This window comes from Rhinoderma darwinii, chromosome 1, assembly GCF_050947455.1.
Source record: "Rhinoderma darwinii isolate aRhiDar2 chromosome 1, aRhiDar2.hap1, whole genome shotgun sequence".
Classification (NCBI taxonomy): domain Eukaryota; kingdom Metazoa; phylum Chordata; class Amphibia; order Anura; family Rhinodermatidae; genus Rhinoderma; species Rhinoderma darwinii.
The window spans coordinates 616,571,963-616,596,682 of record NC_134687.1 but is presented as its reverse complement, the minus strand read 5'-3'; the positions used below and the strand labels follow the sequence as shown (position 1 = coordinate 616,596,682).

General features: G+C 41.0%; 1 protein-coding gene across 1 annotated transcript in view; it reads left to right on the top strand.

The window, feature by feature from the left end:
* ADAMTS12 (ADAM metallopeptidase with thrombospondin type 1 motif 12) overlaps nt 1-21,559 on the top strand; it is a 574,502-nt gene extending 552,943 nt beyond the window's left edge. The window contains exons 24-25 of the mRNA XM_075847593.1: nt 1,116-1,269; nt 16,952-21,559. Coding sequence (XP_075703708.1) covers nt 1,116-1,269; nt 16,952-17,091 — 294 coding nt within the window. The 3' untranslated portion in view covers nt 17,092-21,559. The remainder of the gene's footprint in view (nt 1-1,115; nt 1,270-16,951) is intronic.
* Nucleotides 21,560-24,720: the final 3,161 nt, after the last annotated feature.

Sequence of the window (24,720 nt, the reverse complement as noted above, 5' to 3'; positions counted from 1 at the left end):
CTTCCCGCCGCAGCCAGTTTTTAATTTTAAATTGAAATTTTTTTATCCCCACATTCCATGAGCTATAAAGTTTTTATTTTTCCACCGACGTAGCCATATGAAAGCTTGTTTTTTGCAGGAAAAGTTGTATTTTTAATTGGAACCATTAAATGCACAATGTAATGTATTGAAAAACGTAAAAAAAAAATTGTGAGGTAGAATGAAAAAAAAAACAGGAATTTCGCAAATGTTTTACAACATTCACCATGTGCTAAAATTGACTTAAATTTATTCTGCGATACCACATTTATATGTTTTTTTTATGTTTTACTTCTGTTACTAAATAAAAACACTTTGTTAAAAAAAAATATTCTGAGACCCATAACTTTTTTATATTTCCATTGATGGAGCTGTGTGGGGGCTTGTTTTTTTTGTGAGGTGAGCTGTAATTTTTACTAATACCATCTTTGAACATTTTAAAAATTTACCTCCCACCCCTCTCCAAAAATATCTGCCATGGAAACCAGTTGTAAATAGGCTAGGCTTTTCTTCACCTGAGGCAAAGTTTCAGCTAGCTGCCCCAGCAGTGTATCTAAATACCCTAGCCAAGCCAAAGTGACTTATTGGCCTCCCTTCTCCCGGTACCCAACACCCAGGACAGATGCCCCACCATACCACCGCCGCAAAAATAAAGGATTTGGCATGTTAAAAATCCAATATATCTAATCCTTCTTTCCCTGAAATCTGCCATTGGTGTTGGGTGAGTTCAGAAGACTTTGATCTGATATGTATGTCCAGCTTAGGCGTTTCAAATACATAAGTCCACCCAAAATTACTAATGCTTCCGACGAGCAGTAGTCAATCTGTGTCCTGAAGCAAGGCATTATGGGAAACAGCAGTGCTTGTGTAACAATATCTGATGGATGTCATTGATTTGAGCAGCATGGAATGCAAGTCTCCAAGGACATCATTTCAAAAGTGTATAAAAAGACTCCAAAGCCCAAGAAAATCTTGTTACAATCTCGGGTTTGTTACATGTTTTCCCATTGTCTCCCAACAATAGCTATATAGCAAAACTAAAAGAAATCTAATCAGATATGGAAAGTAGATTTCAATCCGTGTAATGTTTGTTTCAGTGTTCGGCATCCTGTGGGGAGGGCGTCCAACAAAGAACCGTTCAGTGTGTTGTTACCGATATTAACCGGACCGTGAACAACAGTTTTTGTGAAAAAGAACCAAAACCTCTGGAAAGTAATGCATGCAATATCCAGGAATGCTCTAAAAGACCAGGTAAGTCAAGCCGACAGGTAAATATGAAACCAAGACTCACAGCAGGCACTCTTCTGGACTCCCAGAGTATGGAGTGGTGAAGGTACCAGATCTACATCTCAAGAACCCGTAGGCACAAAATCCTCCCAAGTAAGATTCAGAGCAGCCAGTGTAAACAGAGGAGATGTTCACTAACAGGAATGGACATGTCTCCTATTCAACTATGCACAGGGGCTCCGAGGGGGGTGCATGCTCTGGCCACAGGAAGTTTTACCTAAAACAAGTCCCCCAGGGAGGTCGTAGACTTTACATGGATCTTTGGGGCATTCCACTTGATACGTGTTAGGCAGGTTTCACAGACAGCATTTGGCATGTGTTCCATTGTGTTTTTTGTTTATTTTGGTTTTTTTCTTGAGGGGGTTAGGCTAAATAGCTGCAGTTGAAGGTATAGTATTTTTTCTCTATAGACTTCATAAGGCCTTTCAATGTAACTTTTAACAATTTTGAAAAAACGCCTTCACAAAAAGACATTATTGAAAAAACACCAGTAAAAAACGCTTGAGAAAATCACAAATAATTTTCTAGGTGTTTACATGTTTTTTTTCAATTCCCTGGCGTGCCGGTTCACATCTGCGTTGGCTTTCCGTTGAGGGGTTCCGTCGAAGGTTTCCGTCGGGTGAACCCCCTCAATGGAAAGTCAAACGGAAACCTTAGCTTTGCATCACCATTGATATCAATGGTGATGGAAACATTGCTAATGGTTTCCGGTGTGTTACCATTTCGGTAGGATTCCGTTTTTTCGAATGAATCAATAGCGTAGTTGACTGCGCTATTGATTTCGTCACAAAAACGAAAACCTTCCGGAATGATGACAAACGGAAACCATTAGCAATGTTTCCGTCACCATTGATATCAATGGTGATGCAAACAGAATCTAAGGTTTCCGTTTGACTTTCCGTTGGGAGGTTCTCCCAACGGAAACCTCAGACGGAACCCCTCAACGGAAAGCCAACGCTGATGTGGACCGTCCCTTACACAGACACAGCATTATCCTCATCAGCCAATCACACAACACTAACCCTGCTAAGTTTTAGTTGAGGGGAGGTAGGGGGAGCCAAAATGAATATTAACTCAGGGGAAAGAAAGTCTAGCAGCACCATGTGTGTATATATATATACTGTATAGACGGAAATTCAGTCAACTCCAGAATTGTTGACACCTCGCAAGAAACTAGGCAAAAACATTTACAAGATAAATGTTCCTCTAAAATGTTAGGAGAAATAGCTTCACGCTGCCAACAGAGGACGGGAAGAATAGCTCCGCAATTTCGCATTCCATTATTCCACAAAATAATCTGACGGACTCCTTTGCCTTCAAAGGAACCGGCATCCCTAAAAGAATGATTTCTTCTTGTACAAATAAAACAACACTTATTTTTTGAAGAATAGTGTGGGTTAAAATTATTGCCACGCCTAAAGAAGATTTACAATAAAACCACCAGGATCCACCAGGGGTGCTAATATTTTTAGAACCTGTTTTTTCTTTTTTTTTTTTTTTTCATATGTTATTAAATGTTTTTGTTGAACACAGTGTTGAACTTAAAATAATAAAACATAAATAAATATATTCTGTAGGTATATCCAAGACTAAGTGGTTGTATAATAGAGACGAAGAGAACAGATGCAACTTTTTGCAATTCTTTGTTCTAATTAACAAGGACATCAGACGTCTGTGCCTAACAATATATAACATAATTAATTTCAGTTTATTGTTCAATAATGTAGAACGGAGACGACATTCACAATGTTCCTAATAATAATGTTAGTACAATAGGTCCTCGGGCAATTACATGGAGTCATCTTCTAGTCTTCGCTGAAGTAATGAGAAATAGGTTCACTAATAAGAGTCAGTCTACCACAGATCTGTATTCATTATTAATATGAAGGACAGTTCTTCTAAAGTAACGGTAGAGAAGGTTTGATAGACTACTACATGGTTATGTATTATTTTCATTGCATTCGTGGTACGTCACAATCTTGTATATTTTAGACCCATTCCCCAGATTGCTGTTTCTTATTTTTTACATCTAAGTCTATTTCATCACTCTAGTCCCCTCATGACCCAAACCCCTAAGCCAACAAATTTTCCTGTCATGGCCACCTTATTGCCAGTAGAGCATTCTCTGTATGTTTTATGTACATTTTGTATGTTATTTATTGTAAATATTGTAACATGTAAAAACAGTGTTGGGACAAACGCCGGATCAAAATAGACAAAGGACCCTGGCAAAAAATTTGGTGGAGACCCCCCTAATATCATATCATATAATATGTGGATAACTTAAATTGGCCACACATTGGATTGTTGTCCACAAATTCCTCCGATGTTGTCGGGAACCTTAGACAAACCAGTATGTGTTGGGGCAGTCTAACTAGTCCCCAATGTCTACTACTGGGGAAAACAAGGATCATCCCTGTAGATTTTTAACATTCTCAATCCTATCTTGCTCTCCGAGGTAAGCGGAATCGGAGTTGTCTGGCAGCGGCAATAAACCTGAATTCTTGGCCACTGGATTCCTTTTTGTAAGCAATGTAAGTGAAGGGGCAATGTAGCTTGAAAAATGCAAAAGGCTGTCCGACCCTTGTTAATAAACATTAGTAAAAGCTGCGTAATCAACTGTATTGTTGGAGGTAAACTTAAACTTTTTTCAACTCCAGTGTCTTGTTGCTGGGAGTGTCTGGGTACTTGAGGTGCTTGGGGGAAATGAGAGGTTAAAACCAAAACGTAGTGGAATGCCTCGGGGAAAATCCCCCTTTTTCCTGTCCTATAATCTAGCCCTGATTTCAAGCATTTAAAGCTGACCATAGCCATTATACTGTCTATGTTATACATAGAACTGTCTACCTAAGTTTATTTATCTGACTGTTATCCGCCCAGCGAGCATGGGATTTGGTTTATTTCTATGTGACGTCTGCTGGAGTCACCACGACAAAGGGGGCGGAGTCTAAGTTATCTCTCACAAAGAAGTTTAGACTTTCCTGGTCAGATTTCCCAGGTCGCGGTTCCCAGAGTAGTCACTGATTTGCAGTGATTAGGCCACGCGATTAGGCAACATCAGGAGAGGTGTTCGCACAGGGTGCATCAGCCATCCCTGCTGAACTGGACACCGTGACCACCAGAAGTTGTATTGTTAATTGTATAGCACTGTTATTCAATTACACATGGAGCTGTTATTTGGTGACTGTAGTTTGGTATTATTTGGTAACTGTATGGTAGTATAGTTTGAGCACTTTATGGTGGTATTATTTGAGCTCTGTATGGTGGTATTATTTGAGCACTGTATGGTAGTATTATTTGAGCACTGTATGGTGATATTATTTGAGCACTGTATGTTGGTATTATTTGGTGACTGTTTGTTGATATTATTTGGTGACTATGGTAATATTATTTGAGCACTGTATGGTGGTATTATTTGAGCACTGTATGGTAGTATTATTTGAGCACTGTATGGTAGTATTATTTGGTGACTGTATGCTGGTATTATTTGGTGACTGTATGTTGGTATTATTTGGTGACTGTATGTTGGTATTATTTGGTGACTGTTTGTTGATATTATTTGGTGACTATGGTAATATTATTTGAGCACTGTATGGTGGTATTATTTGAGCACTGTATGGTAGTATTATTTGAGCACTGTATGGTAATATTATTTGAGCACTGTATGGTAGTATTATTTGAGCACTGTATGGTAGTATTATTTGTGCAGTGTATGCTGGTATTATTTGGTGACTGTATGTTGGTATTATTTGGTGACTGTATGTTGGTATTATTTGGTGACTGTATGTTGGTATTATTTGGCAACTGTATGGTAGTATTATTTGAGCACTGTATGGTGGTATTATTTGAGCACTGTATGGTAGTATTATTTGAGCACTGTATGGTAGTATTATTTGGTGACTGTATGTTGGTATTATTTGGTGACTGTATGTTGGTATTATTTGGTGACTGTATGTTGGTATTATTTGGCAACTGTATGGTAGTATTATTTGAGCACTGTAGGTTGGTATTATTTGGTGACTGTATGTTGGTAGTATTTGAGCACTGTATGGTGGTATTTACATTTTGTGTCACTTTTTCTTAGACACTGTATTTTGAAGTACATGGTGTTAAAGAATTGTTATTTAGGCAACTATATAAAAGTGTTATTTGGCAAACACCTGGCACTGTATGGCACTTACAATTAGGCAGTGTTTGTTATGGTTATTTGTACACTGTATGAAAAAGCACCATAAGCCCTGAAAGTGTTTAGGATTTGACAAACCAGAGGACTAGATGGAAACAAAATCAGAAAATGGGACAGGGACAATAAATCTGAAGGAGCAAAGTCCAGGGGCAAGACAGAGGTGAGAGTCAGAGTCAGAGTCAAACCGCAGTAGAAACTAGCTCAGAAAAACAATACCTTATTGACAGACAAGCATCTAAAGCAGGATCCATCATCAGAGCGGGACAGTCGTCATGAAGCCGGCGGCCCCAAATAGGAGAGCAGCGGAATAGTGGGACCAGGTGACCTTAGATCTCATGGTGGTGCTAAGCTTTGGAAGTGGCCAGTCTAAAAAAATTAGGCAAATGTATTTTTATCCAGGTAAAGATGAGGCAGTTAAACACAGGGGGAGGATTACTATAAATCCAAATACATAACCCAACTTAACCTTCGTTTAAAAGTACATCTCCCTTTGCTCGCTATTTGGCCAATTGTTGTATGTAGGACAGCTGATGGATCTCACATGATCTGGTAATTTCACTGGATAATTGCCCAGCATTTTACCTAACTCCCAGGGTATTTTTCATGTAATTGAATAGGATTTATGGTAGCCTTAAAATATAATATTCAGTGTATTTATATTTGGTTTTAAGGTTCTGGAGTTTATAGATATGTCCACACTTACCATGCTTGAATTTAGTTAAGGACTTCAATTTCCCGCGAAACAAATTCATTACAATATTGCGACATGCTAACAAAAACCTTGACACGCTGCAATTCACCTCAATACCACTGGGTACCTAGACCGGTATACCATCATGAGGTATAGACTCATCTTGTGAGTCTTGCGAAACCATGTTTTTTTTTCGTTTTTTTTTTCAAAGCTGGTCGTCTCACGTCACACAACTCAGGAAATGTTGATAGAAGAGGAAAGGTAAGGAAGGACACATCTGAAGGTCCTTTAGCTTGGCTGTGAGAGTCTATCCCATATCCAAACGTTATAGGAAGGATAAAGTGTTGTTTCCATCTAATAAAGAGGTGGAAAATTACTGGTTTTAGTGCTGCAGCCACTTCATTCTCAGGGTCAGTGGGGGTCCCAGAGGTCAGTCTCCCACTGATCAAAAAGTGATGGAATGTCCTAGTGATATGCCATTACTTTATTAGATGAGAATAACCATTTAAGTATCCAATCAGCCACTTAGATGCAATTTATTGGACAATGTAACAGATGATTTTCATTGTCCACATTCATCATCCGCTATAGACGTTTAACTAGGGACACTTCTTTTCTATGCACCTACAATTAGTGTGACATCATCGCTTGAGCACATAATTGTTTGCAGGACCTGACTATGATCTCCAAATATCACGCTGCGGAAAACTGAGATAATTAATACCTTAAAAAACGACATGTAACAGAGGGAAAATGGAGTGTTTACAGCGTTCAGAGGACAATGTGCTGTCTCACAGGTTACCCGTACAGTACTGGGAGATACATGGAAATTTCGAGTGAAAGAGATCATTGTATCACTGTACTTCCTGTGATCTATATGGAAGACATGTACAACAATCAAACAGTGACCACGTATTCATAGAAAATAACACAAATTAGGATTTTGAGGGTTTATCATTTTGTCTTTTATGTGACTGTTCACATTCAAACAATATTTTGTTTAAATCTGTGCTAATTAACTTTGTCATTTATCTTTAATAACTTAATTGTTCTAACACAAATCTCTAAATCCCCTGCATTGCCAGGGGTAAATTATAAAATTCTGTCTGTCTGTACCCGCCACTTTCTTGATGTCTGTGCCAATATTTGTGACTACGTCACTCTTCATAGGATTTCAAGCAGACAAAGAATGGACAGAGGCAGCACTTCCAAAAAGAGCAAGAGCTATTTATTCACCCATGCGACGTTTCAGTCCAACTGTTGGACTGAAACGTCGCATGGGTGAATAAATAGCTCTTGCTCTTTTTGGAAGTGCTGCCTCTGTCCATTCTTTGTCTGCTTGATATCCAGGACCGCGGACCAGGTCTTATTGAGGCGTGCACCCACTTGCAGTCCAGTGCTGTGGAATCTTTTCGTTTTGTCTTCATAGGATTTATGACTGACTCCTCCCACTAATGTTTGGGATTGGAGATAACTCCAATCTCCAATAGTGACCGTTGCATCTAAGCTGTTAGACAGAGGGGGCTGTCACTTAATCGCCTCCCGCAACACGATCACAGGGTGCCAATGGTTGTCATGATGTAAAGCAGGGCGATAAATCCCCAAGTTACAGAGAAATGTTGTTTTACATGCTTTCTTGTTTTTTGGACCCTCTGTCCAAATAAAAAATGTATGGGTCTCAGAATTTGACGACACAAATCAAATTTTCCTTTTAACAAATTGTTTTTATTTGATTGTAAAAGTAGAAAAGCATAAAAAATATATATATATAAATTTTGTTTTACCGTTATCGTATTAACCCACAGAATAAATAAAAAAAAATGTTTTTACCGCATGGTGAACATCATAAAAACAAGACCCAAAAAACAATGGAGGAATTCACTTTTATTAACACATGGAAAGATTATTTTATCAAAAATAGTCGTATTTCATACTGGTAAAAAAAAAAGAGACAAAATTGATAGAAAAAAGCCTTGTAAAATAACATCATGATAATAAAAACAACAGTGAATGGACCACATCAAAAGTAATGGAATAATGATATTTTTTTAAGTCTTTCATGTTTTTTATTCGTTTTACCTTCTCTTTATTATATATGTATAATTGGTAAGATATAGCGTTCTTTTCCATACAGAGCTCTTTCAATTTCCACAAGTTGACGGATGTATAACATTTCATATAAAATTGAATTTTTAGCCTGGGGCTGCTTCATAGCTGTCTGCTCGAGAGCAAGACTTGACTTCTTCTAATGATGAATTACAGCAACACACGACCAATTTACAGATGTGCGCTTATCTACCATAACTATGCTGAGCTTACATTGTGCTTTGGCTGGGTAAAAGCAAAGCTATTTCCTGCACAAAGTTCATGTGGTTGGCGCTTGGCCAGTAGTTATCCTATCAATTTGCTGTGCACTTGTGACCTAAGAATGATCAAACTGATTCTACTTACCTTCATTGTGGAGCAAAATAAACCTAAAATCCATCTCATCTCCATAGGTTGTGCGTAGGCTGCTATCTATTGATCTATAGCACCACCATGAGAAGAGGCTGCCCATAGTGTTTTTCAGTTAGATTACTGGCGATGTATGCCCGTATGATCAGTACTCGTTATCAGAGTCGTATCAAGCCTTCCTTCACCAAGGGCAAACGATCAATTTGCTGCCATAGCCTTGTATATATACTCCGTCTAAGGCAGAGTGGCTTGTTGGTGGTGCCCCTGACCCGAGAACCTTGGCACATGTTTCGCCAACCTACTTAGCAACTTCCCTGCTCGCCATATATATTAAACTTTGACAAAGATTTTGCCGATTTTGGTTGGATTGGTCTATGATAATATATTTGTCTTCACTTGAAGAAATAGCCTTTTGCTTATAACACGTCCACAAAGTCTACTTCAAAAAAGACACCTTCAGACTGTAGAGGTGTATTCTTGGGTTTCTGTGATTTTAGTGGTAGCAGTTCAGAATTTCTTCTAATTTCAAAGGATATCAGTTTGACTTTTCTCTTATTAGTTGCCCTCCGTTTCCATGGCTAGCGATGTGTTTTTGGTCTTCAAGTTTACCCGATTATTTGCGCATCATCATAAGACGGTTACACTCGTACTCGTAGGGCTTTGTGTGATCTTTCATTCCGGGTCCTAGACCTCGGTATTTGTTTATCTTCACCGATTCTAACCCATGGCTTTATTTCCCAACCCTTCTTCCGATTATACCATATGTCACCATGCCTGTTACTCTTCATTGCTTCAGTTATCTTTTCCTGACTTTATTACTGCCTGTTGACTTGGACTGTTCAGTTTTCTACCCTATCCCAAGACGACATTTATTCTCCATGTTTCTACTGGAAACCTCTAAATTCTACGACTGCTCGACCTCCTGTCATGTACTTACCTGTCTGTGCTCCAGCACCTTCCATTTTCCCCTACAGCATGAGTCTTGTGACACGGCTGGCATGGATTCCGGGCAGTGCATGCCGGTCAATAGGGAGATATGGCACAATATTTAATTTCTACTAGATAATAAATTATATTTAATATCTAATTTCTTCAGTGCCAGTATACGGTTATTATCCTATGGTTGTTACTCTACCAAGGCTTCCTTGTTCCCTGTTTTATTGCTCTGTGTTTTGACTTTTGATTGATCTGGCTAGCTTATCGTCTCTCCTCGTTCATTCCCCCTGTATCACATAACGGGTCCTGCTACATCACCGTTACTGAACCTTGCCTCGTCTGACTACTCTCCTGACTACCGCAACTGTATCGCATATCCAGCCCTGTTACATCAATGTTACTGAACCTTTATAGTCTTACTACTCTCCTAACTATCGCGACTGTACCACCACATACAAGGCTGTGCTTGAGTACCGTCTTCTGACCCTGACTATATTACGTCTCACCTCAGGTACCACATCTGTCTCTGCCTGACACCTGTTGTCAACTTCTGAACTGCCTGACCTTGCTTCATCCTTCTCCGAGTTACCCATCCAGTATGTTTACATAGTCTTCGTTAGCCAAAGCAACCGTATCTTCAATACCTCTTATTTTTGGTCTGGTTCTCCACCAGCTAATGTTATCCAGAGAATTAAACACTAGAATAGCTAGAGGCTCTTAAGTCCTGGAGCCAGCAAAGTACCTCGTCCCTAACTGAAGTAATGGGGAAATAGGGTGCTATAGGTGAAAATGTGCCCTCCGATTTGTTCTTTCTCTGGGTGTCCTAGGAATAAGACCATTACCTCCCAAGTACAAGCCTATCCACTTGCAAATGGTTTACCTAAAATCTCAGTCCAGAGACTTAAGCTACACATACACTTACAATAGCTGTTGGCCAAGCGCTTATTCGGCCAACAGCTCTTCCTCCTAACTACTCCATACACATGCTCGGCTCGGAGGTAGAGTCCCAAAATACCACAATTGTGGCAGTCAGAGCTTTGGTCAAATGAACTGCCTAGATTTCCCACCAAAATAAGGGTCGGTTTAGCCCAATGACAAAATCAACTCAAATCTTCGTTAACTCACGTTTTGATAACTTGTCCAAGCAAAACGGTAAGGCAATGCTGAGCGCCACAATCTGCCAGTTTGCTCTATTGCCGCCCAAACTTTTTTTTATGGGAGGCACTAGAAAAGACAAGAAGGTATACCAAGGAGTGGTAGACTATGCACCACAGGATCTTCCTATACCATTTTCCGGACACAAACAGGCTCTACCTCATTCCGTTTTATAGAATCAGTCATTTTCAGAAAACTGTGCATGGAGATCTCCAGGTTAGAATATCTTAAGCTAGAATTTGTAGTTACCCTTGAACAAGCCTTATAAAGCACCTGCTATAATCTCCAGGGGCTTCTTTATGACTAAGATGAAGTGAGACGGACACATAAATCATCGGAGTATTGAAAATAATTGTTTTAACTTCAGATGCCATCTTTTTTCCTGTAGTAAGACTCGCAGTGACTGTGAAAAATAGATTATAAAATCTATAAGTATTACAAGTATGACAGTGCTCCACTTAAGAGCATTACATGCCTGGTATATTAAGCGGAATCTAAACGTATATACTCTATGCTCGATGATATTAACTTTGGATGAACTTAGCACATGGCAGAGATGTTTGTAGGGATGCAGCTATAGAGGGTACAGAGGTAGCAGTTTCACTCAGGCCCTGGGAAATAAGGGGCCAAAAGGCCCCTATGCCACATAAGACACCAGTATTATAAATGACACTTGGTAGGTGGGGGGCCCTGTTCCAGGTATTGCATTGTAGCATTTGTAACAACCATGGCCGCGGGCCGTCGGGTTTTCTCACCTCCTGACAGCCGCAGCCATGGATCATTGAGCGCTGGCCCGCATCTCCTCAGGAGACGCCAGAGCTAACTTCCGCTTCACTGTGCTGTGTCCCGTAGGGTGCGCGCGCACGCTTGTGCCCGCTCTTAAAGGGCCAGCGCCACCTGAATTAGATAACCAAATTAGCCAATGAGCACCCTGGACTATAAGGGCCCTGCCCGTTCCTGCATTGCCAGAGCGTTGTTGTCGTTTACCTATGTTCGTCTTTGCAAATGGTCCCTTAAGTGTTTCCTAGTTCCCAGTGTTCCCGTTCCTGCTACCTGTATCCTGTGTCCCGTGCTATCCTGGATTAAGCATTGTTTAGAGTTGGAGTCATGTTGTATTGTGTACTATGCCTTCCTGGTTACACCACGCCTGGTGTCTGCCTGCTGCCAAGGTCCCATCCGAGCCGGTCTTCGCTACTGTCAGAGGTTACCACAGGTACACCTATCCAAACTATTGACCTTGACTTGTACCCTGTTGGCCAGCTGCTATACCGTCAAGGCGGTATGGCCCAGTGGGTTCACGCACCCAACGTGACAGCATTGCTTCAAGTTACGCCTCTGACAGAGACCCTATGGCCCCGCAGTGCAGAGCCATAGGCACTTTGTGTGCCTCCGTGTGATGACTCTGTATGGCACCATATTACAGAGTTCCTCTTCCAAAGAAGTAATGCAGGTAGAAAAGAGAATACCTCCCTAATACGGTTTCCAATAGAGCATGCCACAATTCTTTCTCTGTCAAACTCTGTATGAATAACCTTCATATTAGAGAGGTATAGCATGACCCCATAGACTTCTATGGGTGTCGTATTATGGCTCCGTACAACTCAAAGGTTGCATGAGCGCTTAGACATAGTGAGCATCACATTGCAATGATTATCACGAACGTGTAAAAAGAAGTTGCAAAAACTCTTACCATGATATCCTCCCCTGTCTTCATCCTGTTCAAACTGTTCATCCTGTTCAAACTATAAGCTAAAGGGTGAAAACACAGATATCAACTTTTTATATAGTATATTCTTCTGTAGGCATTAATTTTTTTTCTGCATCCTTTTCCCCTGCAAGGTGTATGTAAAAAGGCGTGAAAAATGGGACATAGACTAAGACTTCAATGTCTTTAGCGGGGAGGCAGCTTGAAGCAACAGAAAACTCCTCTTTCTGCTCTACCTGCAATGGAGACCAAGGAATACTAAGCCTTGACCCTCCAAATGTATCTCTTTGGGAAATATAGTACCGCGTTTGACTGTCACCTATGGTGACAGTAGATTAAACTTATGCGGGATCTGGCTGGCACTTATGGGTACTCTTTGGCTAGGATTGATAGTGTACTGTGTCTGACATAATAGGGGCACTGACTTTCTCCTAAGGGGCACTGTGGCTTACTCTATTAATGGGCTCTCAAAAAGGGGCATGCTACAAGACAGACCCTTCTTTAGGTTATTTATACTAATCCCTGATAATTGGAAGGTATTGAAAAAACATTGGAAGAAAACGATCCAAGTTGGATTTAACTAAAGCCAACAGCTCTCCAAACTATAGATAGACCCATGAGTCACGTTCTCCACCACGGGCAAAATCTGCAACCAATGCAGACCCTGGAAACCTCTCCAGAAATCGTCTGTATCCATGAAAACAAGAGCTTTTCAGCTCAAAAGAAGCAACGATGACCAATCAGCCACACCTTTGAATGAACACCTGGAAGAGAAAATCAGTCAATCACGAAAGTCAAGGCAAACGTCACCTGCTAAACGACAGCGACTCAGACGTGGGACATCAGCTTTAGACAAACCCAACTTGCTAGCGGTGGTAGCAGAGCCTATTCTAAAAGAATGAGCAGCAAACTCGGAAGTAGGGAGATCCAAAGCTGGAGGAAGACGACGAAAGTCAGTAAAAAGAAGGAAATCTCATTAAGGGCTCACTGTTTTTGTGAATTAGGAAAGGGGCACTAGTGCCACGGACCAAAAAAAAAGGCTGCAGCACAAGGTAAGCGGGGCCACCCAGCGGTCTCAAGGAAACATTGTTCCCCTGGCCAAAAATGTCTTTCCAATGCCGGATACGGAAATGAGGACTGGCATTGGAGAGAATAACTTTGTCGAACTAAAGACCACCCGGACCCGCATCCGTAGCTAAAACCAATTCAGATACATGGAGTGCACCGAAAACGGCAAAAAAGCTACGTGAAAAAGGGAAACCTCTTATACCAACGTGCAAACTAAGGGTAGGGAATTAAGCAAGCACAAAAGTACGGAAAACAAAACAGGGTGCCTAGAAAACAGGTGGAAGAAAAGGGCAAAGCCTGAAAGGGAATTTTGAGCTACAGAACCAAATATTCCTTAATTTACACAGCAAGGCAAGGTTGTCTAGCATGACAGAAAAGCGCAAATCCAATGAAACGGTTACCCACCAACAACTCCGTCCAAGCTTTACCATGTGCAAACCAGGTAGCGGGGGTCACAGACGCTGCAAACATAAGAGGGGCCACTGAATGTGGGGGACGATGATCCGGAACCAGCTGTGCAGACTGGGCCTAAGGCCACGGACAATCTCCCTGGGAGCACCTGTCAACACCAAAACCACCTCTGCAATGATGACGCTGATTCTTCTGAGGTAAACTACCGTAACTGGAAAAGCCAGAGCAGAAGCACTTGGAGAAGGTGACCAATGACTCCAAAGCAGAGGATTCTCGGGTGTGGTGGTGCCTACACCGCCCATGATGCTGAGAAGCAGTGTGCTGACTGTTAATAGTGGAAGCGACATGAATTGACCAGGTTCCTGAATGTGGTATAGATGCCTGTACCCACACCTAGTAAGGGTGTTTAAAACCCCCAACGATTGAGAGACTAACGGTAGCTCACTGCCACTACTAACAGCAATGGAGGCCCTGTCTGGGAAGGATTTTCAGGGGGAAAGGCGGGCTGATAATGCTTGGGGTGCATTATCAGCCTGCAAATACTGCAAAGAAGTAATACCACCATACAGTGCTCATATTATAGTGCCATACAGTGCCCAAGTAACAGTCTGATACCACATCTAGTACTACCCAGCTGGATCTTCAGAGCAGGGCCGCTTTTGCCGGTTTTATTCTGGTTTTTCATAGAGATGACAAGTGAAAATAACATTCGAGACCTCGTTTTTGACTTATGATCAAAGAACACTGTAAGATAATCTTTTACTGCCATATCTTGTTTCTTGATTCATTTCTCACAGGGTTTGAGCTTTTTCTACATACTTAAGAAACATGCTTTAAATATCCTGATGCGTTCTTGCAGGCAGCATATCTCAGAAATTGATCGATTATAATTCCTGTGATGCCGGAGATCAATATTTTAAATCATGCCTAGCTTCATTAAGTCCTTGATGTTTCTTTTCATGCTTTGAAGCTCCTTGTACAAGGGGGAAAAAATCCTTTTCGTTTGTTTTTTTTACTGGAAATAAGCAACTTCATCCATCCGTGGTCTGAGTGACTTTTGAAAGTAATTTGACTGAAGTCCAAGTGTCATTCTTTCTGGTGGCAAATGGGGGAGTTATTGAAACGTCCCATTCAGAGAATATTATGCAACACGCACGTACCTCAGGCACCGTGACCACCTACCTATCTTTCCCAAAGGTGCTGCATACATGCACACACTGTGCAAAAACTTCTGAATACTGCCCCCCCCAGGGATCAAGTCATAAGTGCCTAGTGCTTTTAACGCCAAAGGATGGGGTGACCCCTTCCAAATCTGTACACTTCCACGATCAGATATTTGACAAATTTCCCACATACACCTGATATGTTGGAGGAAAAAAAAAAATGGAAATTTATTTCCCCCTGGGCAGCATGTGCTATATATCAACATTGATGAATTTGCCCTATTGTGTAACAGAGCACCAATGTATACGATCAGTTTCGACTTAGTAAATTAGCTTAGTAAAGGGTGTTAAAATATATTGTTCATGTTTCAAACATTTCTAGGCAACTAGTGGTAAATGCTAGAATCCTAGTTTATTTTTTTATTATTATTATTATTATTATTATTATTATTATTATTATTATTATTATTATTATAGTTTATAAATGTCCCATAAAAATAAATGTTGGGCGGACCTATATGTATACAAATATAGAAGATTTCATACTATCCAAAAGATTTTCATCTGAGAAATAATTCCTATTATGGGAAATATCTTTCCGTGTCTCTCCCGTTCCCGAAAATCATTCTAAATAGGAAAAAAATCATCAAAATGCTTGTCATATCATAACCAAATCTTCACGTCTATGTGGTGCCCAATTTACATAGGTGCTGTTGTTTAATCTATAAGATGCCTGTAACTAATAATAATTATGTTTTTGTAGACTGTAAATACATTTCTGATGGTTAGTATTCTTATCACCTGCCGATTAAAAAAAAAAAATTACTATGCTTCTCAGCAGAAAGTGTTGGTAGATATGCAAAAATCTCCAGAAGTATACATTTAACGGGCCCATAGACTATCATTGCCATATGCCAAAAGAGTTTTTTTTTTTTCCTTGCATACTTTTTTTAATTTGCGTCAACGACAGACGTATGCAACTGTCTAGACATAGACCATCTGAAGTATATGTATGGTGGACTGTTTCAAATTGCCAAATCGCCAAATGTGGTATGAACCTAGCCGTAGCGACTGCTGAAGCTTGTTTAGTGTAGAAAATAGTAGCTAGCACTAAGGGAGAGCTTCAGAGGAAAGGTGTTCTTTACATGCAGCTATTTTGCTGAGTTTAATTCAGCTGCTTATTCTTGCTTTGGATTTTGCTGGTACTTCCTCCTGGGAGAGCGGAAGAGAGAGCTGTATCAAACGTCTATATTTAAGTACTGCTCACACTGCCAAATTAGATATAAATAAAAAATAAATGCATTTAGTTTCCACATATTCAGGTGTTATTCTTGATCTCATCACTGGACAGTTATAAAAATGCCATCCAGGTGTTTTGGAACTACAGACTCCAGAATGGTCGGTGATTCTCAACAGTAAGGACACGTTTACACATGTCGAAATCCTCGTCAAATCTGACAACATCCCCACATCCTATGCATGTGAATGGGGTTTTCGCAACCACATTCACATGCTGCGGACAATTACCACGCAGCTTTTTGCCTGCAGGGTGGGAAAAAAAATTTGTGAAAATAACTGCATGCTACTTATTTCCACGGATTTCACACTGAAATGTTGGCTGATTTCCATACACAAATTAGCTCCATTCAATGGGGGTGAATCCTGGTGTAGATATATATGTCAGAATCTTACACGATAGCCCAACAGTTTAATCATGTACAGTTAATGTTTCTGCATATGTATGTGTGTGTGTGTGTGTGAGATATATATACATGTACGTATGTACATATATATATATATATATAGCTGGTGGTCTATTAATGATCTTCTATGTAGAATAACAGTGTGATATTTTTCTTCTCCTTTCCTTTGCACAGATGAACCCTGCATAAAAGACAAGCTGTCAATTAATTTCTGCAATACTGTGAAGTCTATTGGGAAATGTTCGTTAAAAGCCATTCAGTCACAGTGCTGCTTCACATGTGCAAGAAAAGAGGATTTTCTTCAAGGAGGTTGAGCCATTGTTCCTATCAAAGACATTCAGATACCGTGTACAGCAATAACTAATAATGAAGTACCACGTGCCGCAAAACACAATAAATCCAGAAACTAATATAGAAGATTTTTTTCTAACTGGAGTGCACTTCCAGTTTCATGCCCGTAGGTGCTGCTCTTTGTGTCGTCACAGTGGTTAATGATGGACTTCCAGAGAGGGTACACTACAACAGCCATTCTGTAATTTAAAGTGCTCTTGTCTAGTGACAGATATACTTCAATGAAGAACTAGTAGAAGACGTGCATTCATTTACCCTTTAGCTTAAAAATGTGGGGGGGGGGGGGTCGAGATATGTTATTCCTGTGCTAAGTTAACAATGTTTAAAGTTACAGACCTCCTGTGAGAACCACTTCCTGCTTTTTTTCCCCATGATAGCACTGCCTGCTCACTGACTATGATAACGTTGGAACAGGAAGTGTTGTCATGGGGAGACAGAAATAAGATATTTTAATCATGTTTAAAACAAACTGAAAGGCTTTATAAATAGATGGATGTTCTTCTTTACATTATATTTTCCGTTCAAAATTATTAATATAGATCATTACTTTGGGTTAAACATTCAATTCTTAGACATAAAGGGGTGTCCAGTTTATAAATCCCATTATCGTTCACCCTATTAGGGAATTCTGAGTTAATAGAGTGGGGTCCTCTGTTCAGGATCCTCATCTCTTGGGCAGAGTGGAGAGCAGTTATAAAGAGTGTCTCTCTCTCTGGAGGACCTGTCCTGTCCTGTATTATACAGACAACTCATTGACTTAAATGGGCAGTGTGTAATGCTTAACTACCCCTGTGGTGGCGCTGCAGGGTAATTGAACACTTACTGCCTGGATTCCCCACAGATTACAGCTGACTGCTGGGGGTCCCATCTGAAAAGTAGAGATTGTCCAAAAGTGGAAAACTTCTTAAATTATATTGTCTTCAAACACACCTACTGTGATTATTTTTCTAATATACCCCTTAAAGGACTATTATACCTATATGTGTCATCGGTCAACTGATAGTGGTGTTCTAAATGAGTCTATGCAAGATGGTGTCACATGACCTCGCCCATGGATTGTGATTGACTGAGAGGTCTCAAGCTCCTTTAATAGCATATAGAGCACCAAAAGTTGTAGGCCTCCAATAGGAGGATTTGTGTGCTACTTTGTGGGCACGCATGCAGTTGGCATTTGTCCTTTATCCAAAAAAATATGTTAAAATCTCAGCTGATTAAGCCCCAGACTTCTTCTATCTACAGTTACTGTGGCTGCTTCTTCTGTCACCCGGTCACTCAGAGAGTTCTCCATTTCGTTACCGCTCTTTGGTAGTCAATCAAAGTGAGAAAACCCACCCCCTCCATACACTGTTACTGGAAAATATGATCTCATATCAATGACCAGAACAAAGCCTTCTCCTGAAGACATGTAGTTCAATAGTGACATCAGTGAGAGAGGAAGTAGCTAGCTTCTCCTCCTACTTGGGCTTCAATAGAAACAGTATCACTAACAGCAAGTATGACTGAAAGGTAAGATGTAAACTTTTTAACAAACAAATGTGGCATAATTATTGTGAACTCCAAGATTAACACTGAAGCACTGTCATAGGCCAGGGCAAAAATCTGCCGGGTGGAATTTAATGATAACACAAGGCTGTGAACAGCCCCCCAAACAAGAGGTATAGCATAATTTAGGAGTTCCTAAATTCAACTTTACCAGAGGTATCTGGCAGCCACTTATCTTCCCCAGCTTCAAAGTATTAAATGGGGTTAAGAATTCTGTTTCCTTTATGCTCTCCCTTCGCTGAACTCAGATGCATGGAAACATTGCAGCCGTAGCTCACCCCATACATAACCTCCCCTGACTCTGTGGAGGGCTGTGCCCATTTTATCCCATACATCTGCCCAGTTCTATTCTATTCACTATTAGCAGTTATTTGACAAAATTGTGTTTTGTATGGGTGGAGGTGCATCGGCAATGTGTACATGTGGCTGCAAAGAGGAAACTCGCAGATCATAAAGGGTGAAGAATTCTCAATACAACCAAATTGGACACACCAGGCAACCTCATTACCATGAGCATGTCCATCCGATAGCTGTCCGCTGCTCCCCGGAAGCTAAAAAGGGGCAAAGATGGCAGTCCTGACTTGGTTTACACTTGTATCAGTAACATTGTTTACACACACACAAATAAGCGAAATCTAGCAGTACACATACAGTATAACAGCTACAATATCCAGATACTTATATCTAATGTACTTCTGTAGGTGCTAAATACCAAATGGTGCTATGCCCGAAGGGGCTAATATTTCACATCATTGACTCTACGTTTCCATATAACATTAATTTGTTTTTAGCAATTCCATAATAAAATTACATAAATTATTTTTGTGTTAACAAGTTAATGACTACAGCGGGTGCGGTGCTAATTATATAAAATGGTGCTAAATTGTACATTCTCAGTCTTATCGGAAATAAATACACAAACTTCATCTGCGTCAGGAACAGAATAGACAGCATATAGTTAGTAATACCTTGGCAAAATCTATTTTTATTTGTCTTCTTGTTCAGCTTCTTCTTGTGTGTTATTGCGACTGTGTATTTTAGGTTACCTAGCAACGACTTTACTTCCTTTCTAAGTCACCACCATCTACGGAGGTGTAACTTAAAAAGCTTCTGGGCCCTTGTGCACCTTCCCCCCACCTACCACGCGCCATTTATAGTACTGGTGTCTTCTTATGTGCCAGAGGGGCCTTTTGCCCCTCAGACACCAGGGCCTGGGTGCAACTGCTACCACTGCATCTCCTATAGCTACACCCTTGACCATCTAGCTACATGTACTGGCCGTAGGAAGTTCCATTTGCTATACAGGGGACTTCCATTCCATGCCACACAGGCTTGTTTAGGTGCCTCACACTCAGCCAATAGTAAGCATAAAAAAAATCATGCAGATTTAGGATAGAAGAAACAAGCAAGACATTGGGGAAAAGGTGTATGAACAAGAAAAGTTGTATGTTATGAACTATCTGGTACTGAGGAGGTCCAATAATAGACCAGGAAAATTTAAATATAACGCCTTTTTACGCTGAATCGGGCATGTAAACGAGCTGATATCATAAGGGAAAGTTGTATCTGGCCATATATTGCAGGGAAAAGGGTAGTAATACATGCCAGTCATTCAATTGATTGGCCAATTTAAGTTTTGGTAAAGGAATAGGGGAGGTGTGAAGAGGGCACAAGACATGCTGTGTGACCTGGCGATGTTTATTCACACCAGTGCATCATACAGATGTGTTCACCTTTAGGCTATGTTCACATGCTTAACAAACAACGACTGTAAAATACGGAGCTGTTTTCAAGGCAAAAAAGCCCCTGATTTTCAGCCTTTTTTTAAGCATCAAGCAGTTTTTGATGCATTTTTTATGGCTGTTTTTGGAGCTGTTTTTCTATTGAGTCAATGAAAAACAGCTCCTAAAACGTCTCAAGAAGTGACATGCCCTTCTTTTTAACGGGGCGTTTTTTACGCGCTGTTTTTAAAACTGAACGCTGTTTTTCCCATTGAAATCAATTGCCATATGTTTGGAGGCGTTCAGCCCCCGTATTTTTAGCCGTTTCTTGGGGCGTTTACGGCCCAAAAAACAGCTGAAAATAGGTTGTGTGAACATACCCTTAGTTTCCTGCATATTTCTACGAGGACTGCACTTTCTCACGATACAAATTCAGTACATTATCGCGATATGTTAGCAAAACCCTTGATAGGCTGCAATCCACATCACAAGCTCTGGGTGGTCACATATAGTATAAATAACTCCTGACAGATTATTATAAAAACATGTTGTTAGTTAATGTGGTCATCTCATGTTACTCGTCTCGGGATATGTCAAGCCAAGAGGAAAGGTAAGGAAAAACACATCTGTAGCTCTGCTTGCCGAAACATTTTCTGTAATCTTTTCCTGCTACTCTGCCATTTAAATTTTTGTTGTACTATTATTGTAAAACTCAGGGCCTAAGTGACGTCTAATAGATTATTTGTGAATCGACCCATAAGAAAATAAAACTCTTGTGGCAAATGATTGGATCCAAAGTCCCCTCCAAATGGGGTTGTAATTGTGTGTTCACTGTGTCGGAGCCTGGGCCCATCTAGTCCGGTGGGCCAGTCAAACCCTAGGCACAACACCAGGCCCTGGCTGTTTGGTTTTCATTCTGTCTACATTATACACGTCCTGCTTTTACAGTATTTTTTGATGGTGCCATTAGTATAGAACTATTTTCTTGAAGTGCCTACACGGAACCATTATTTCTCAGTGTATAATTAAATTGTATTTCACAGTGCCTGGCACTCAGTGGTGCACTCCATATCTCGGAAAATAATTCCCCTTAGGTAAATGTTCTGTTTTATTGTACTGATAAAATTATAACTGTGAAATAAAAATAAATGTTATTATGTTTCATGAACATTTGCTCTGATGTTGTTTTCAATATGGAATATGTGTGTGATGAGAGTCGTTGTGGGAGCACTGTATTCTATATGTGTAACGGTGTTGTCTGGAATTAGAGCTTTTTTTTTCCCCCATAAACAGCGCCACTCTTGTTCACAGGCTGTGGCTGTTATTGCAGCTCAGCTCTATTTCAAGGGAATACTGCAATAACAGACACAGCCCATGGACAAGAGTGGTGCCTTCCCTTTACAGTTAAACTCTTCCCAAAACTTTCACAAAAGTTTCCATATGCTCCAATGAAGAATTACATGTGTCAGTCTCATGACTGTTCTTTTTATTGCTTTTTCTATCATAGTTACATACGTTGGTTTAAAAAAGACACAGGTCATCAATTTCAACCTTTCTCAATAAATTACACGTCATTAATTGCTTAATTTAGTTATAACCCTCAATGCCATTCGTCAGTAAATAAACATTGAGCCTTTTTTTAATTGCTGACATTGCATCTGCCATCACTACCTCTTGGGGAAGGGCATTCCATAGTTTGACCACTCTAACTGTAAAGAACCCTTTCCTATATTGATATCTGAAACATCTTTCTTTCACACACAATGAATGTCCCCTTGTCCTTTGTAAGGTCCTTGGAAGGAACAGATCATGTGCTAGTTCTCTGTATTGACCACACATATACTTATACATGTTAATAATATCTCCCCTAACGCGTCTTTTTTCCAGGCTGAAGAATCCGTTTTGAACCATTTCATTGTAAGCGACATCTCCCATATTACTTAATAATCTAGTCTCCCACCTTTGAACCCTCTCCAGTTCTTCTATTTCCTTTTACAATGTGGAGCCCAAAACTGAATTCCATATTCAAGATGTGGCCTTACAAGGGATTTATAGAGGGTTAATATTACATTTGAATCATGGGTTTTTATCTTTATTTTTATACATTTTGAAATCATATTTGCTTTTGCAGCTGCTTCTTGACATTGAGTGCTGCTGCTCAGCTTAATTGTAACCAGAATACCCAGGTCCTTCTCATGTTCTGTTATGCCCAGTTTTATTCTACTTATTGTATATAAATTCATTATATCACTACGGCCTCGGTGCATTACTTTACCTTTATCAACATTAAATTTAATTTCTGCCATGTTTTTGCCCATGCTGTTGGGTTATCTAGGTCTTTCTGTATTGCTGAGTTTTAAAGCGTAACTAAACTTTAAATAAACTTTTTATTTTCTGGTAGCATGGGAAATATTAATACATTTTGTAATGTACTTTTAGTAATGAATTTAGGCTTCTTTTTGTGTAATTATGTGTGTAAAATAGCCACTCTTACCCTTCTTTAGCACATTTTATTTCTTGACTGTCTCTTGTTGCTTGCAGAAATACGTACACCGTTTGTATGTACACGGTGTGCAGACTCTGCTGCCTGAGTGTATGGGTTGGTGGCACCCGTGTACCGTGCACGCCCCCATCCTGACGACGTTCAGCCAGCAGAGCACAACATTTGTCTTCCCTGCGCTCAGCTCCTGCCCATTCCATAGTATGTACAGAGGCGTAGCTAGGTTCTCCTGCACCTGGGGCAAAATATTCAGATTGGTAATGCCCCCAACTTATTTCCCAACATCTCCTTCCCCCTCGCCATGTTTGCTTTCTCTACGAATCAATGAGGTGTAATTTTTTTCCACAATTTTTTTGATGTAACTCAAGCATTAAACCATTTCTACATTTTACAAGCGATATAGTTATATAAGGGAGTTAACATAAATTAAAAGAAAATAAATGAAAGAGGCCACACACAGCCCCCTGTAGATAGAGCCACACAAAGCCCCCCTCTTGTATATAACACCCCACAGCCCCTGTAGATAGCTCCACACAAAGCCCCCCTTGTAGTTAACGCCACACAGCCACCCTGTTGTAGATAGTGCCACGCAGCCCCCCTTGTAAATAGCGCCACACGGCCCCCCTTAGCGCCACACACATCTCCCCTTGTAAATAGCGCCACACACCCCTCTTGTAGATAGTGCCACACACAGCTCCACTTGTAGATAGTGACACACACATCCTCCCTTGTAAATAGTGCCACACCCCCCTTGTAGATGTTGCAAAACACAGCCCCCTGTTGTAGATCGCGCCACACACACACACACCCCTTGTAGATAGCTCCACACAGCCCCCTTGTAGATAGCTCCACCACCCCCCTTTGTAGATAGCTCCACACAGCCCCCCTTGTAGATAGCTCCACACAGTCCCTCTTTGTGGATAGTGCCACACAGCCCCCTTATATATAACGCCACACAGCCCCCCTTTGTAAATAGCGCTACACAGCCCCCTTGTAGATAGATCCACACTGCCCCCTTGTAGATAGTACCACACAGCCCCCTTGTATATAGCGCCACACAGCCCCCTTGTATATAGTGCCACACAGCCCCCCTCTTGTAAATAGTGCCACACTGCCCCGCTTGTAAACAGCGACACATAGCCCACCCCCTTTGTAAACAGTGCCACACAGACCCCCCCTTGTAAATAGTGCCGCACAGCCCCCTTGTATATAGCGCCACACAGCCCCCTTGTATATAGCGCCACACAACCTCCCTTGTATATAGTGCCACACAGCCCCCCCTCTTGTAAATAGTGCCACACTGCCCCGCTTGTAAACAGCGACACATAGCCCACCCCCTTTGTAAACAGTGCCACACAGACCCCCCCCCCTTGTTAACAGTGCCACACAGCCCCCCTTGTAGATAGTGCCACACTCCCCCCTTGTAGATAGTGCCTCACAGCCCGCTCCCCCCCTTGTAAATAGTGCTAGACTCCACCTCCTTGTAAATGGCACCAAACTCCCCCCCTTGTACTTAGCGCCACACTGTAAACAGAGCAGAGAGTGGTAGCCTACAGCTATCACTCTCTGCTCTGCCTGACATGACTCATAGGAGAAGCCGAGGAGGTCATACGGCGCAGGCAGCAGCGAAGTTCCTTCTGACGTGAGGTCAGGTGACAGGTCAGGTGACTGGACTGGTCCACTCCCGGGCTGACACAGATCCCAGTCACAACGCCGCCACATGAACTCCTGGCTCTTCCTAACGCTGATCGCTTCTGAAGGTGTCCGACATACAGGGCGCCTATCAGCAGCGATCAGCTGCTCTGCGGTGACCCCCCTTCCCTGCCTCC